The sequence below is a fragment of the Botryllus schlosseri genome, chromosome 8, assembly GCF_051294905.1.
Source record: "Botryllus schlosseri isolate E-star chromosome 8, Bs_hap1, whole genome shotgun sequence".
Classification (NCBI taxonomy): Eukaryota; Metazoa; Chordata; class Ascidiacea; order Stolidobranchia; family Styelidae; genus Botryllus; species Botryllus schlosseri.
Window position 1 is genome coordinate 26,133,890 of NC_137243.1, and position 16,500 is coordinate 26,150,389.

General features: G+C 41.2%; 1 protein-coding gene and 1 long non-coding RNA gene across 2 annotated transcripts in view; one reads left to right on the forward strand and one right to left on the reverse strand.

The window, feature by feature from the left end:
- LOC145444692 (uncharacterized) overlaps positions 1–16,500 on the reverse strand; it is a 330,781-nt gene that overhangs the window by 146,029 nt on the left and 168,252 nt on the right. The gene's annotated exons all lie outside the window — the stretch shown is intronic.
- Positions 1,965–10,750, forward strand: LOC145445128 (uncharacterized). The gene is made up of 6 exons (XM_080323266.1): positions 1,965–2,450; positions 2,515–2,645; positions 3,796–3,934; positions 3,995–4,214; positions 9,705–9,822; positions 10,549–10,750. Exons 3-6 carry the CDS (start codon positions 3,840–3,842, stop codon positions 10,641–10,643), a joined length of 528 nt encoding a protein of 175 aa, XP_080179392.1. The 5' UTR covers positions 1,965–2,450; positions 2,515–2,645; positions 3,796–3,839; the 3' UTR covers positions 10,644–10,750.

A 16,500-nucleotide genomic window follows, 5' to 3' on the forward strand; every position in this document is an offset into this window, starting at 1 on the left:
ACTCACGCTGGGACAGAAGCTCGCCCTCGTAATACCCTACGAAAATGTTGGCCAAAATAGGTCCCAGGGGACTACCCATGGCTAAGCCGTCTATTTGGCGAAACATGACTTCGTTAAAGCTAAATTCCACGGAGCAAGTTGCCGCAGAAAAACGAACAGATCCCACCGCACGAACAATAAAAGATGTTTATATCCATCTACCTTGGATTGGCCCCATTTCCACCCGCTTTGAAAAACAATTGATTTCTGCTGTCGGTAAATGTTACGATACAGTCAAAACCAATGTGATTTTTACAACAACACAACTGCTCCCTTCAACACGCAAAGACGTGCTTCCTGCACTTCAACAAAGTAATGTAGTGTACGAATATAGGTGCCACTGTGATTGTGGCTACGTGGGAAGAACGTCAAGACGTCTGCAGGACCGCATAAACCAACATGTCCCCAGATTTATCAGAACACGTGCGTCACGCGATGTGAAAAGCTCACCCTTAACTCATCCACTTAAGATTGATGCTGATCGATCAAAGGCCATTAATTCTGCCATCGGCAAACATCTGTTGGATAATCCGATTTGTGCGAATAATTATCGAGACGTATTGTAACTTCTGGTTACTCTATAATCATGCTTTTAAGGTTACAAAGGGGGAAAGACGTCAAGGAGGTTAGGAACCCCTATTTAAAAAAATGCAATTTTGTACATTACACAGCGCATATTATCCAGGGTTGCCACCAAGTCATAAGGTTCCGAGTGACTTGTCAATTTTACTTTGATATAGTTTTGACTCGAGTTAAGTTGAGTCATTTTTAATTAACCGAGTCAAGTCTGAGCCCACGTCATACTGTTTATGACTGCTCACAGTCCTCAGTCCGGAGTTTAAGTCATGTTCAAGTTTTTCTACAACTCCTATTGCTTGATGTCAAATTCCTTGCATTCCACATATTATATTCAATTGTCTCACTTCAATCTCAACCAGAAAATGTCGATAAAGAAGTAGGGGAGATGTGGTACCGATGGATCAAAAATTGGAAAATGATCGCTGGCCCCGAAATGTTCAGCCGAAAACAGCAGATCTTTTGCTGGCTCAGCACTTTGATACAAGCTCTACCTATCGCGCACATATACATGAATATCCGTCTTCTCAAAAAATATTTATGGACGTTCAAAATTTGTTGCTCGAACGTGTCATCGGTCCCCACCCGGTGGGTCCAATGGCACACGACCCGGGGACCTATGACACATATACCCTAAAAAACTGAGATGTGACAACTTTTCTTGCTCAATATTATAATCTAAGCTACAGCAAGCCGCAGAAGAATGTTTGATCGCAACCGTCAAAAAATAGAATAAATATTACCTCAAATGTTGTCATAAAATCACTTTTCGATTTAGGCTCGGACTTATAAATTCGAGGGTACATTCATATTGCCCGAAAATGGACAGTGTGACTTCCAAATACCTTGTTATAGCGATAAAACATCATATGCAATTATTACATAAAGATTTTCTGTACGTAGGCATGTTTCATTGGTTTCATGCTTAGTATGCTTGATTATTTTGCTTGATTTGGCTATTGTATCATCGGTCCCCACCCTACGAATTTTATACACGAATCGAAAAAAATTCCACTCAAGGAGAGTACTGAAAAAATTATTAGGTGTCATTATATAGCCTGATACAAGCCCTACACTTCACAATAAAAATGATTGCTGATTTGTTCGTGTTGAAGGTTACAAAGAAAAATGTATATGTCGATATAAATTTAGTTTACACCCCCCAAAACAAAAAACATCTGTGAGAGACCCCATAGCTCGCGCACGTCAAATTTTTTTGTATGAGAGGAAAGATTCTGCCAGCATGCAATTCTAGACAAGTTCACAGAGTGTAATCATGCTTTTATCATAGAGAATTTTCAAAGTATTTTCGGTCCCAGTGATCCATCGGTACCACATCTCCCCTACTTCTACCTTTTATAAGTACTCATGTAGGTTCTGCATATTTGCGCTGCTTCTCAAGTGGCTGTGATGACTATTTCTACATAACAGTTGTCATTCAACACTTACTTTTTCACTTGCTTCGAAATCGCTATTTCTACTTGTACTTGATTGTAAAGTTACGTCGTTTATTTTTACTTATTTGACTACCCGTGGGAACTACCTTTACTACTTCAACACAACAGGTTCATTCAAACAGATTTAAACGACAGTTTATCGCCCAATTTGTCTCCAGCCATAAGATTCGGTCGAGCAAATGTCCATATTTAAGAAAATAACCCGACTCAAGTCTAGTCACTGAAAGGTCACAACTCCAATATTATTATATAATAATAATATGTGTGTTTCTCTGTGCACAGGTGATGCTTCAAGCCGACCCGGCCCATTGATATAAGGCACTCACAAGTTACCATTCCAGTTCAGACTCAAGAGTGATTCGATCAGTATGTACAATGGTACGTAACAGTCCTAATGCATGGTATTTTGAAAGAAATCAAGCGTCCGAACGAACATATTTAGACTTCGTCGGGTACGTCAAGTATACAGTGAAGCTAAAATTAGACCGACCCGGATTGCATTCTGCGACAAAGACGAAAAATGTGATACGAGTGCGTCAGTTGCTGGACTTGGACAGTCTTCAAAACATGACGGTAGCGTTACATACATCATATATTAGTAGAAGATATCTCGTTGATGTCTCGCCAATTTACTGGCTATCCACCATGTGATAGCACTGGAAGCAGTGATTACCATGCGTTATGCCATAATATGCCATGAATGTCCGAGAGTTCATCACAGATGAGCTGATTTCATCTATATATATCACAATTCCGCTCCGCCTTTCACCTTTGAATGGTATCCATGGTGTTTCTCGACTGAAATGGTCGTTTAAACAGGGCCGATATTCTTTATTGTGATTTCTTGTCTGCCGACTTGTAGCACTGTCCACTTCTAGGCATGTTAAGACACCGTTCAGGTGGATCAGATGACCAGGACTGTATGATCTAGTCTGTATCATGTCCCGCAATATCGGGTAATGAGTCACAAAGATTCAAAATTAAATTTCCATGCAAATGCAAATCATTAGAAAATGTACGACCTTACCCAAAACCAGTAAAACCGATCATAAGCATGCGAAAAGATTTATCGAACCCACGCTCATTGCTTAATGCTCTTGGTCATATCTGATGGTCATAGCTGATTTTCAGTCACGCGTGAAAGGAATTTTTGAGCCATGCTGTATAATCGTGGTATGGAGAAACCCCAAATTTTTGTCGAGTCGCAAACAAATTTACACATTACGTATCTAATGTACATTTCTGAATATTACATGTGCAAATTGAACAGTGAATCAACAACGTTGTGGTGGTCGTAGTTGTCCAAAAATGTTTCGCACAGAAAACGAAAAGATTTAATCGGCATTTGAAAAGGACGGGGTTAGGATTTTAAAGCCAAACCCGTTGCACAAGACGTTCCATCACATGAAATCCTAATTAACTGCAACCATAGATGGCCAAGATGGGCGTATAAAGACAAATCATATGTACGAGTCTAGTGTGTATCTTCAATCTTGATCTTAGACTTGATCGCTCAACCCCTGGTCTTCCATGGAACATCAGCTAAGAACCACGGGTCTAGGGTGTTTGTGATTGAAAGTCCCTACTCTAAGTCATTCAGACACCTTCCTGTCTTTTCATTTCATCGCAATACTGTGGTGTTTTGACCTGGTGAAAATATTAATGAGACGAACTCGAACCACGACCAGAATCTATTCCAAACTTTTCGTGTTTATGCTCTCAGGCACCATCTGGGGAAGCGACGAAACATCAGTATGCTGCGGATGTATGAGTGGTCCCATAGAAGGGGAAGTTGGCACTGACAGAACTGGTTATGTTCTCGGAGATACAATCGTCGCGAATGCTACTCTAAAAAACAGCAGGTTCCTTATCTTCACTACAGTTATTCACTACAGCAAATATAACAGTCTGAAATGTTCCAGCTCAACAAAAGTGAAACAAACTGTACTGGGACTTGCTTTACGCGTCACATACAGAGCTCACGGCAGAGAAAAGGTAGTACCCCGCATGATCGTTGCTCAGAACGGTCCGGCATGCAATCCAGGCAAGACGATCAATTTGAACAACGTGCAGTTACAAGTGCCCGACTTGATGCCGTCGAACAACAGTTTGAAGGTTATCAAATTTGACTACGTCATCATGGTGAGTGGGGCGTATGTTGTGCCATGTGCATCTCCTTCAGTAAAGGAAGATTGCTTTTTTTTGTTATGAATGAAATTAACAGCTGTAATTGAGGGAAGGTTCTTGTAATTTAAGACGAAATGGGGGTATGTTTGTCAACAAATGCAAGCACGTGTCAGTCGTATATATATTGATATAAATAAAGATATCCAAAGAGCTATATTCCTGTGAGTGTGCCGCGAGTGTTTTATAATTTTGCTAGTTTGCCAACACCCGAAAAAGAATGTGTATTCCTACCAAAGACGCAGTACACGAAAACACATCAGAGTTATAACGCCGTATAAATTAAACACAGCATTTTAACCCAATTGATGTTTGACACATTGGAATAAGGGACGTGGCATTTATAACAGTGCGGTCAACCATAGTGGCTCGCGAGAAGGTTTTGAGTGGCTCACGAGGTAATTCTCCAATTTAGTTATACTATCTGCAAAATGAATTACTTAAGTAATTAAATGTGAACTTGCAGGGTTAATCAAAGATTATTAGCGTGACAGCGAAATTTGGGAAGTTGATGACTAAAATATCAGTTCCAACAAATTTGCGTAGCCATGGGCCAGCCACATTTTTCGTAGATCTTTGTAGATGACCAATTGAACATAGAGTAGAATATTTCTTGCCAGATTTATTTGACTTCATATTTGTCTTAGCACTTCGCGCGATTTATTGCCACTCGAATTCTTGCTTTTAGTATCGATGCCCCTCCAGAATATTAAAAATAAAAAATACCCCTAATTTACAGATTTGAGTCTAATTGTATTCCCAATTATGATATAATTTGTCGTCGAACACGAGACTTCGCGTCTGCACTCACAGAAAGATCATCGGCGATGAAACCTTTGCCCAAAATGATAGACGCATGTTCACCAAAATCTTCGATATCGATGTATGTCCAAGCGCCGCATTATCCTGTCATTGCCAAAAGAGCCACGCATTATGAAGCGGCTACCCGCAATATATGCAAGTATCATTATTATTGACAGAATTCATTCACAAACTATGAACAAATTTCGCGCGACTAAGTCATCAATGCAGATCGTGTTTTCATGACATAATTGTTAACGATTTTGATGCGCAGAAACATATGTGTTATTTTCACCATGACCTAATTGCTTCGCTCCTATCGGACGACAAGAAAAATGATCAACATTCAAGTGGCCCGCGCAATGGTTCGTAAATCTCATGTGGCCCGTGAGATGAAAAGGTTGGCTACTCCTGATTTATAACAATTCTTTACACCAGCGGTCTCAAACACGCGGCCCGCGAGAATATTTTGGATGTATAAGTGCCACATATGATTTTTCAGATTTGAAAAGATAGATTTGACTTCAAAATGCTCCAAAAACTAAAAATTCTAAAATATTTTACCCATAGTTGTGGCCCACTGACTGCAAAATGACAACACTGCAGCTTTTATGATAACATGATGCATATTGTCCTTTCGCATTGTGTCCATATCTCATAATTTTGACAAATTATGCCGACTCTCCACTAAGTGTAACACGTTATTCAAAAATTTATTGATGTGATTTTTCGTGCCAGGGCTGAATCGCTACAGTGAATCACATTATCACGGGGTGTGCGTGAATGTCAGTATGCAAGTTCAGTTTCAATATGTCAATTTAATCCAGACGCATACCGCCTACTTGAAAAAAAAAGATATTGAATGGCGCTCGTTATGCTGCGGCCCGCGGCGTCATCAAAAACTAGGAAATTGGTCCCGTGCGTTACACCATTAATCAATCAGAAGCGTATCTTCTGCCAAGTAACCAAAGGAACTATAAGCAAGCGGTTGAATGTATAAATTGGCTTGAATCGTAAAATACACAAATGAGCGACTGTTGGTCATCAATATCGATCGAAACTTCCAGAACAGGGTTTCAAAATTCTGAGTTAGATTCTGATTTTATATACCATCTTTTGGATGTGAAGACACTCTCTAAGCCAGTGGTTCTCTACCTTTTTTCCTCCAGCGCCCCATTCAAAATTTATCGTGCTCTAGCGCCCCCTACCCCATATTGTAAGGACCGCAATAAAGACATTGGGTAAGAGGGCGGGCCGTTACAGCAATTCGCCAGTCCCCATATGAAAACTATTGCCTTGGCCACTCATATCGTGATAAACCAAACTTCGTGGGGCTTCGCTCCCAAGAACCCCGTCGCGTGATTTCGATAGTCAGCAAAGTTTGTGTGGCCTGTTCGCCCTAGGCGCCAAATGTTTCTATAATGCATGAATGAATAGACGGTAGTTGCATATATATGTCCTATAAACTTTTTATCCTCTCGGTCCACGTAATCAGATTTACCAGTAGCGCTGAGTGAGCTATTGTCTTGGAAAATGAAGGCCAGGTAATTATTACTCGGACATATTCAGGCGTTGGTACAAATTACTCGATTACATGTTTTTATTTTGTTACCTCTTGTCCGCTATATAATCAAAAGATATTGAAACGCATGAACGTATTAAACTGAAGTAAGCACACGGTTCAAAATTGGTATTTGTTCACTGGCAAATATTTTTTCTCTGATGGATGTTATTTGTCCTGTGGGTGCAGATTGCGACGACATGATTATTCGGACCTATGGACAATTAGACTTATATACATCGAAATTCACGGTCAACATAAGGGCAATCTTCTTCGGCTAAGGTTTTAATTTTGGCACTCCTCTCGGAGTCCCATATTGGCCGGAACTTCATGTCTTCGTGCATCGTGACGTGGTATTGGCCGACATCGAAATGTCAATTTCTATTTTCTATAATTATGCGTATTTTTTCCTCGTCAAAACATGACGTGTAATTTATGTTCATTCACCGAAATAATTTAGGGCACCCTTTGACATTACCCCCCTCGATTGAGGGTTTGGGCTGCAGCAGTTTCGGTCCTGGTAAGAGGTCAAAGTCCAGTCGGTATTTTCGGGACTTTGATATATTTGTAATATTTCGCGATTTAATCGCGCTCGAGGACCACTCTACTATAATAAACCACATAACAATTGTATGTGGTATATTCAGGGTCAAATCAAAGTTTTTATAACAACAATCGGGTACGGTCTCATACCTGTGGTACGAACCAGATGTACGCATCCCGAATTCACATCTGCGTTAGGCAATGCGGGGAAATTAATGGTGTTGGATTTTGTTTTAGTGCTTTGTGTGACTAGGTAAGTCAACTGCGAATTGGATGCATAGCCCATATCTGCTAACATTGAATTCAGTACTCAACCCAGTTAATACTTCTAACATGAATGTATTCCAAACAAAGCAACTCATATTATATAACGTTCAGGTGAGGTTGTGGACCACAACACTAGATAGTATCACCCTTTATGATACAATCATTACAATGAAGAAATACTCTGACGATTTAATTTTTTAGCTCTCAAATACAAGTATATTTAGTTATTCCTCTCGTGCACAAAGCATACTTTGTGTACAAAGGGCTCTCACTCTCAAAAGTGATACACATGCGCCTCCTTCTTCGATTTCCACACGCTGTGCGCTAGAGGATTTAGTACCTAGTTCGAAACATTTTGTTGAAAATAACCCTAGCAAGCGTGACGGTCGTGTTTCAACGGACAATTGGCGATCTAAAACTACGCGCAATGCATTTTACATGAATTATAATAACCCACCACATTTATGAAAACATATCTAGGTAACGTCGCCGCGTAGCGCGACCAAATATTTCGAGATTTGACATGTTTTTTGGAATGCTAATTTGCTCTGAATAGTCATTAAGGATATGACCTACTACCAGTGGTGGCCCTAAGAACGGGGGGGGGGCTGGGCGAGACTTACCGAGGGGTCCCCTATCAGTATCTATCTGTAACTTCTGGGGGGGCACCGCCCCCCAGACCCCCCCTTCCGCATCGGTTATTATTATCTATCTCTCACCACCGCAAAGGTTTGCCCAGGTGCTGGATTCGGCCACATCTATTTTGCATGTGTGCAAGGATAGACTACATAAAAACTAAGTAATTCTACTGCATGCAGAGACGTGATGATTATCGGGATACGGGACTTTTCTAACAAATGCAGTGATTTGATGATGATTGACACATCTGTACGGAATCATATTCTTGCTAGGTGCACGGATTTCCATGTTTATCCGTCATTCTCCTTGAAAAAAGCGCAAAATCCAAATAGGGGGGGGGGGGGCCTTCGACCAATGGGGGGGGGGGCACCGGGCGACCGCCCACCTCGCCCACCCCAAAAGCCACCACTGCCTACTACTACTACATCATCTACTACTACTACTACTGCGACGCCATTATTCTTCAGCGCCCCCCATATCGCCCCCTGAGACCCAGTGTTGGGATCAAGTCACTACCTTCGAGTCACGAGTCATTCCGAGTCATTGCACATTTTGACTCGAGTCAAGTCAAGTCAATCGATTTTCAAAGGTGACTCGAGTCAAGTCAAGTCACTCGATTGTTGGCGGTGACTCGAGTCAAGTCGAGTCAAGTCAAGTCCAGTCACGAGTCAAGTCACATTTCAAGTCAAGTTGCCTTTTCGAAGTATGAGGCATGGTTACGTCATTGCAATGTGCTAGCTGTCTGAAATACAGATTGAGTGATCATTGATTCCGAACCAATGAACGAATCTAGAGTGAAAGATACCGACAAGAAGGCGCTGTATCGCTCACATACACGTAGAACTGTTAAGCTACATAAGTAATTGCATAGCCTTAGTTTATATAGTTATCAGCCAAAATAGAGAATAGAGAAACGAATTGATAAAATGCAATACATTACTCATTTACAAATAGATATGATAAAATTCGAGCTTGCTCTAATGGTTGAGGACAATATACACTATATTCGAATTCAATTTCAATAAAACAAGAGGTTCGATAAAGGTAAGAACAGAGAACAGAAATAGACATTTTTCTATTTCATTACTTTACTGCCTGAGTTTACGACAGCGTAACTGTAGGTTTCGATCACTTCGTTTGCGATCAATTTATTTATGAGAGAACAATCGAGGCTCCGTGAAACGCTCGATCCTTGAATTATTGGTCGCTTTCAAGGGTTACACCAGCGTTTCGTGAACAATCCGAATATATGTAAGAGCAATATACAGTGATTTTTATCGACACCGATTACTTGATGACTTGAAATTGATTCATGAATTCTGCTCCGAGTCACGAGTCAATCCGCATTTCTGATACGCCGAGTCAATTCAAGTCAAGTCATTTTAGCAAAGTGACTCGAGTCAAGTCAAGTCATACGAAAAAGGTGACTCGAGTCAAGTCATGACTCGAGTCATCCCAACACTGCTGAGACCAGCGCCCCCCAAGAACGTTTCCACCCCCTTCAAAATCGCCAGCGCAAGGAAGCAAACAAGGTTAAGAACCGCTGCTTGACGCTAAGGATATACATCGTTTTGAATTTGTATCCTTATGCGACTTTTGACCGAGTAGGCTATATGTTCCAAATTTTATCTTTACAGTTGCGTGGTTATTTGCGAACGTGTACTTTCGATTCACGGACATATGCTGTTGTAACTATAGGCAGTGTTCCAAGATCATTACCTCCTCCTGGTTATGCGGCCAGCAGAGAATACCCAGGTAGGTTCAAAGTGACGTGAATACTCCGTTGTTACTTGATTTCCTATCATTTTGAAGAATGGATAAAAGCTAGTTTGATTATACTCTGTCATGATACATGCAGTACACTACATTGACAAACATTTCTTTACGTTATGTTAGTTTTATATTGAAAACGGTTCAAATTCACTTGCTATAATTATAAGCTTGACCTATATATCCATACCATAAATTCTATGGAATGAACGAACATCGAGTCGAGATAATGTATTTCTGCTACGATCATGCCTGATCAGATCCACTACAAATTTAGTTTCGTGTCCCTTCTGCCGCAATCACAACTGATTGTATAGTATTGGATTTGTTAACACCTGATATCCAACCACATTTTCATCCGGCTGAGAATACTATATGCCAAGTAGGGAGAGAGAGATGGCAGAGAAATCAACGCTACGATCACCAGCAGATCCTGCTGTTGCCAGGATCGGTCGCTCATTGGAATACTGTTTAGTGCAATTGAAATGCCGTCCAGGCACTGTCAGTCACACAGTCCTACCATCAGCTACTACTACGCGCCGTGTATATGTACCAGTGTCATGTTGAGTTTGCTTGTGGGCCAGTATATTGTGGTCCGCTATCATTTTGAGCGCGTGTCCATTCGTCATGCAAATCAACAGAAGGAAATAATAGTCGTACTATTCTTGATTTAGCTGTTAGATATTTTGCAATTGTATGTATTCTCTGTAGATCTCAATGCACCGAATCCGGCGTCCGGAGAAAAGCAAGGCGTTACAAACGATGCGTTTTACGATTGGAATCAGCCCGCGTTTATCTACAAATGATTGTTATTTTTAATTTCAAGAGTTGCACTCCTGTTTGGGTGATCGTTATGAATTTGTGGTTACTTGTGAAGAATTAACTTAATATAATTTGCATTTTGCTTTTATAACCAGTTTACCTGATTGACAACGCTACAGTATTCGGACGATGATGTTCCCAGTATTAACTATACCAAGGGTCGGCAACCTACGGCCCGCGGGCCGGATCCGGCCCGCCAAGCGAAATCGTCCGGCCCGCGACAAAATAATTAGTTACCACAAGAATGCGGCCGCCATTTCGAAATGAGTTCCAATCTGCAGTGCAGCACTGCTTGGAAAGAATGCAGCATTGCTATGATATAAGTAGCCTACGTTGTATTAGTCTATTGTTACGCCATAAAACTAGTACGAAGGCGGTTGACTAGTATCTCGTACTAAAAGTAGGAGATGGAGATTGTCCGTAGTAGAGAAGACCAGACCAGTGCTTATCAAGCGGGTGTATCGCGCAACCGAAGGTATACCATACTTTTAAATGATTTGCCACTCTGGTGGGGTGTGGCAAGAAAGGTGCCGTTCCTCTGCTTCAAAAACGCTTGGAACATTTCAGACGCAATGACAAAATCTCAAACTTTCCCTGTTTCATTATAGGTAACTAGCGTCCGTAGGTTAGTCATCGGTAGTCTAATTCCCCAGAAGACACTGTACGCCAACATAACAATCCTGAATAGTGTTTTGGACACAATGGTGAAAGCTGATCTTGTCTCACAAACTGAATCACCGACAGATACCCCAGATATTACTAGAAGCAGAGAATCAATATGGCGATGTCCTGTATATCAGCCATGTCCGCGCATTAAGTCGAGGAGCTATGCTTGCACGAGTGTATAAACTGAAAAATGAAATAGCAACTTTCCTTGAAAATACTAACATCGCCGACTCATAATCTTGTAATCGAAAATGGGTACCTAATCTTGCTGGAAGAGAGCAAACCTAGTACCAGCACTATACATTTGTAACTGTGATACGAAATGTAATTATTGAATTTCCACCCGCTTTTTCGACATTCGTTCTGTACACAATAAATTCTGACTACTCAGTATACTCCGTTTAATGTGGACGCCAATGACAAATTTTATACAAAGAGGATATCACTGCATGACCCTAACAAAGAGTACGTTTTTGAAATGGGTCTTTATCCCAGCTTGACCAACAATGCAAAAGAAATGGCATCGACTTTTGGTAGCACGTACGCATGTGAACAATTGTTTTCAACAATGAAATTCACGAAGAGCAACCTAAGATCAAGTATTCCAACGCCCCTTTAGAATGTGGTCTGATTATTGCTCACCGATCGAGATAGTGTAACGGTGATTCGTCCTGCTTCTCGAGCGTTAGGTCGTGGGTTCGATCCCCGGCTTCAATCCCCGGCCGGGTCCATACCAAAGACTCGAAAATTTGTATCCGCAGTTATCCTCCTAGGCGCTCAGCAATCACGGATAGCATGGAGGAGAAAAACGGGGGCGCAGACTAGATGACCTCACGGACGTATCGCTACTCCGTCGTCAAAGCATCTCGATGGTGCCGGCGGAAAAGAATACCATCTCTTGCTTCGTCTGACTTGTTACCAGAAGTTGAAAACCTTTCACAAAGCAAGCTGCGCCAAGTGTCACATTTATCCTGCATGTTGCAGCGTAAATTCAAGTGTTTTGCCCTTTTGTGATTTGTATGATCGAGATTGCAGCAATGTAGGGTAATATACCGGAATGAGCGTTAAATATAGTAGTAGGAAAAATTACGGCCCGCCAGAAGGTGGTGCACTCGAAATTTCGCCTGTGACTAGCAAAAGGTTGACCACATGTATAAAAACATATGTAGCAAACATCGTCGCTAACATCGTCGCATTTCGCGACCAAATATTTCGAGATTTGACATGTTTTGTGGAATGTTAATTTGCTCTGAATACTCATTAAGGATATGTCCTGCTACCACATCATCTACTGCAAAGCCCCCTGAGCGTTCCCGCCTCCTTCAAAATCGCAAGCGCCCCTTGGGGGCGCTGGAGGCAAGGTTAAGAACCACTGTTCTACACAAAGAAACTAATTTCTGTGGTAGCGTGATTGGTTATGCATGTTGTAAATTTTTGCAAGATGGTACTTTTATTTGAATTCAAGGTTTTTGCCATGACAGCCGTTTCATATACTACTAAAATATAGCAACACAGTTGAAATAAAGTCGCTTACAACTAACCAAGAAAGCATAATTTTGTTCAATGGCGCTCAACCTAACAGAAATAGGTATAAATTGATATTTTTCAACTATAGACAAGTGAACACTTTTAACATCACAAATGTGTTTTAAATACGAAATCCTTGTCAACATCAATGAGTGAAATGTGAAATGGAAACGAAGTATTCAAAATAGCTTAACCAAGAAAGCGTCGTGCGGAACATGATGATAATTTAAACTGATACTGATACTGATATTCCGACGATAAATACAATAACAATATAGCCTATGCTGTAAATGATATAGGGGAGATGTGGTACCGATGGATCAAAAATTGGAAAATGATCGCTGGCCCCGAAATGTTCAGCCGAAAACAGCAGATCTTTTGCTGGCTCAGCACTTTGATACAAGCTCTACCAATCGCTCACATATACATGAATATCCGTCTTTTCAAAAAATATTTATGGACGTTCAAAATTTGTTGCTCGAACGTGTCATCGGTCCCCACCCGGTGGGTCCAATGGCACACGACCTCGGGACCTATGACACATATACCCTAAAAAACTCAAATGTGACTACTTTTCTTGCTCAGTATTATAATTTAAGCTACAGCAAGCCAAAGAAGAATGTTTGGTCGCAACTGTCCAAAAATAGAATAAATATTAACTCAAATGTTGTCATAAAATCACGTTTCGATTTAGGCTCGGATTTATAAATTTGAGGGTACATACATATTGCCCGAAAATCGACAGTGTGACTTCCAAATACCTCGTTATGGCGATAAAACATATGCAATTATTACATAAAGATTTTCTGTACGTAGGCATGTTTCATTTGTTTCATAATTAGTATGCTTGATTATTTTGCTTCATTTGGCTATTGTATCATCGGTCCCCACCCTACGAATTTTTTACATGAATCGAAAAAAAGTCCACTCAAGGAAAGTACTGAAAAAAATAATAGGTGTCATTATATAGCCTGATACAAGCCCTACACTTCACAATAAAAATGATTGCTGGTTTGTTCGTGTTGAAGGTTACAAATAAAAATGTATATGTCGATCTTAATTTAGTTTACACCCCCCAAAACAAAAATCATCTATGAGAGACCCCATAGCTCGCTCACGTCGATTTTGCCAGCATGCAACTGTAGACAAGTTCACGGAGTGTAATCATGGAATTATCATAGAGAACTGTCAAAGTATTTTCGGTCCCAGTGATCCATCGGTACCACATCTCCCCTATGCCGACAATAAATGTCGCTTCAAAGATTTTCTTCTATGTGTGGAGCTATGTGGCTCCCTCCTTAAGCACCAACGGTGATCTGAAAACATGTTTAAGTCCCTGTATCCTTGATACCTTTCTTCCATCTGGCGAAAGTCTTTGTGGAATCTCTCTCCTTGTTATTCGCTGTAATCACCACAGTGGACTGGAAAAGTAATCCTAATGAGAAGTCAGAAAGTGCATTTTCACAGAGCTCAGGGCTCCAAGGGATTGAAAGCTTTCAAGCAGCTCTCTGACCAGTGCTTCATAATCAGGGCTTCTATGCTTTCTAGGGAAGTCCAAAATGACAACCTGAAAAGCTGCCCATGGTCATTTTTCTACTGCACCCATGTGTGCAGTGAAACCTTCATCCTTGATCAGTTCACAGATCTGTGGCCTATGCCCAAAGGTGATAATAATCCTGAAACTTCTTTACAGAATACTATAGGGTAGTGGTTCTCAAACATTTTCAGACACGAGCCCCTTTTTGATAGCGAGAAGTTTCGCTCCCCCTAATCGTGATATTACGAAATATTAAAGAGAGAAATCAGATTGCTAGCAATCGCAACGGATAGTTTGATGGCATTGAAGGTTATGGCTATTGCGGAGAGAATTCTTAAATAGGAAATTAGGACAATAGACAATAGACCAGAGGCTTCAAATACGCGGCCCGCAAGAGCATTTTGTGCGCCCCACGACGGCCTTTTGGAATTTCAAATTTTCGCACTCCACGCTGGCTCACTAAACGGTGATCCTGATTTCGTGGCAGAAGCGAACAACGGGACGGGGGGTCGGTTTATCACCCTATGGGAGCTCAAGACCTAAGTGTTTTGGGGGGCCTGACGAAGTGTTGTTTCGTTCCTACCAACGGGTATACGCCCGAAGATGTTTAATTATTATTGAGTGGTCTTACCTATTCAAACACAACTCACTCGGCTCAACCGGTCAATCTGATAACGTGAGCAGAGAGAGGATAAAAATTGATATCAATATATATGCAATTGCCGATTAAATTGACCGACTCAATCATGAATTATAAAAAAATTTCGCGCTTCGCGCGAACAGTCGAGAGAAGCTGCCTAAAACGGACACCCGATTTAGATGATAAATAGCGGTAAACAGCCATCTAGCCAGAGGGGGGCTGGGGGGCTTCGAAGTTCGGTTTATCACCCTATGGGGGGCCAAGAGCAACGTTTGGGGGGGGGGGGCTGACGAAGTGCTGTTACGGCTATGGGTATTGATAACTAATTTACGGATAGATGTTCAACAAGTGACTTACGATTGAATACGCCTAGATACGTACTGATTAGCCGGCAAAAAGAAGCATAATTGGTGGTCCTATAGCTCGCGACCCAAGCGTCCGAATAATTTATTGATATGTCGGTGTTTATCGAAAGCAAGTGTCGCACTGATTGCAAACATGCGAATTGAAATCTCGCCAGGGCAATAAAACTACTCCGAAATAGCCAGCAAAGGTTGATTGTTCTGAACAACGGGAGCGCGGCAACACAATGGCCAATGGCGTCAAGCGAATGATCGGAACAATGCCAATTTTCATATTTTGGTGACTATCTTGGGTTTCTTTCATTGCCCTGGTATTCGTGCGGCCCCGACCGTCTACTCTGAAATTCCAAATTTGGCCCTGCCATCGAAAAAGGTTGGGAACCACTGGCGTAGACGCTTAAAACGGCACAATCTTCTGGATTAGCCTACATATCGCCTGATCTTAGGACAAAACGTTGCTATATCTAGGTGTCAAGTCCAGCAATCCATAGTTCTAGGCAGTGTTAAAATTAATAATGCTGCAGACGCATTGGAATATCGCTATACCCAAGAAATCTGCTTGAAAAGGTGTGATTGCAATGAAACTTTAGCATACTGTGCGTAGGGCTGGGCAAAATCGAGTACCTGAGTGATTCGATTCTGAATCACGTAATATGCTTCGAGTCGAGTCGAGTAATCGAGTATCACTCATTATGACGTCACATCACAACGCAATATCCCAAAGTTCAAATATGTACCTTTTTTGCCATCGCAAAGAATATAATGCCTGTTATCCATCACATAAACATACTTTGCTATTTTTTCGACCACACCGATTTCATTCCATTTGATGACAATGTTGTGGGATAATCATGACTTCAGAAATGTGCTACGTCCAGTACCCTTCGTAGCTTTGTATTGTATGTTTCGTGTGCTGCGATACCGCCAATCAAGGTTTCAGGGCTTCAACGGTGAAAATTAGTATCATAACTATATTTCTCGTTGATAAATTATCTTTCAGTGGTGAGGAGCGTATAATTTCAGTACTCGAAAAAATCGTATTTTACTACTCGACTCGAATCAATAAAATCAATACTCGATTCAGATTCGAGTACTCGAATCATTGTGCC

Excerpts from the sequence above, each read along its gene's own strand:
- LOC145445128 (XM_080323266.1), top strand. The coding sequence starts at position 3,840 with ATGAGTGGTCCCATAGAAGGGGAAGTTGGCACTGACAGAACTGGTTAT. Across the intron at positions 3,935-3,994 it reads GCTACTCTAAAAAACAGCAG|CTCAACAAAAGTGAAACAAA; the intron begins GTTCCTTATCTT and ends GAAATGTTCCAG. Across the intron at positions 4,215-9,704 it reads AATTTGACTACGTCATCATG|TTGCGTGGTTATTTGCGAAC; the intron begins GTGAGTGGGGCG and ends TTATCTTTACAG.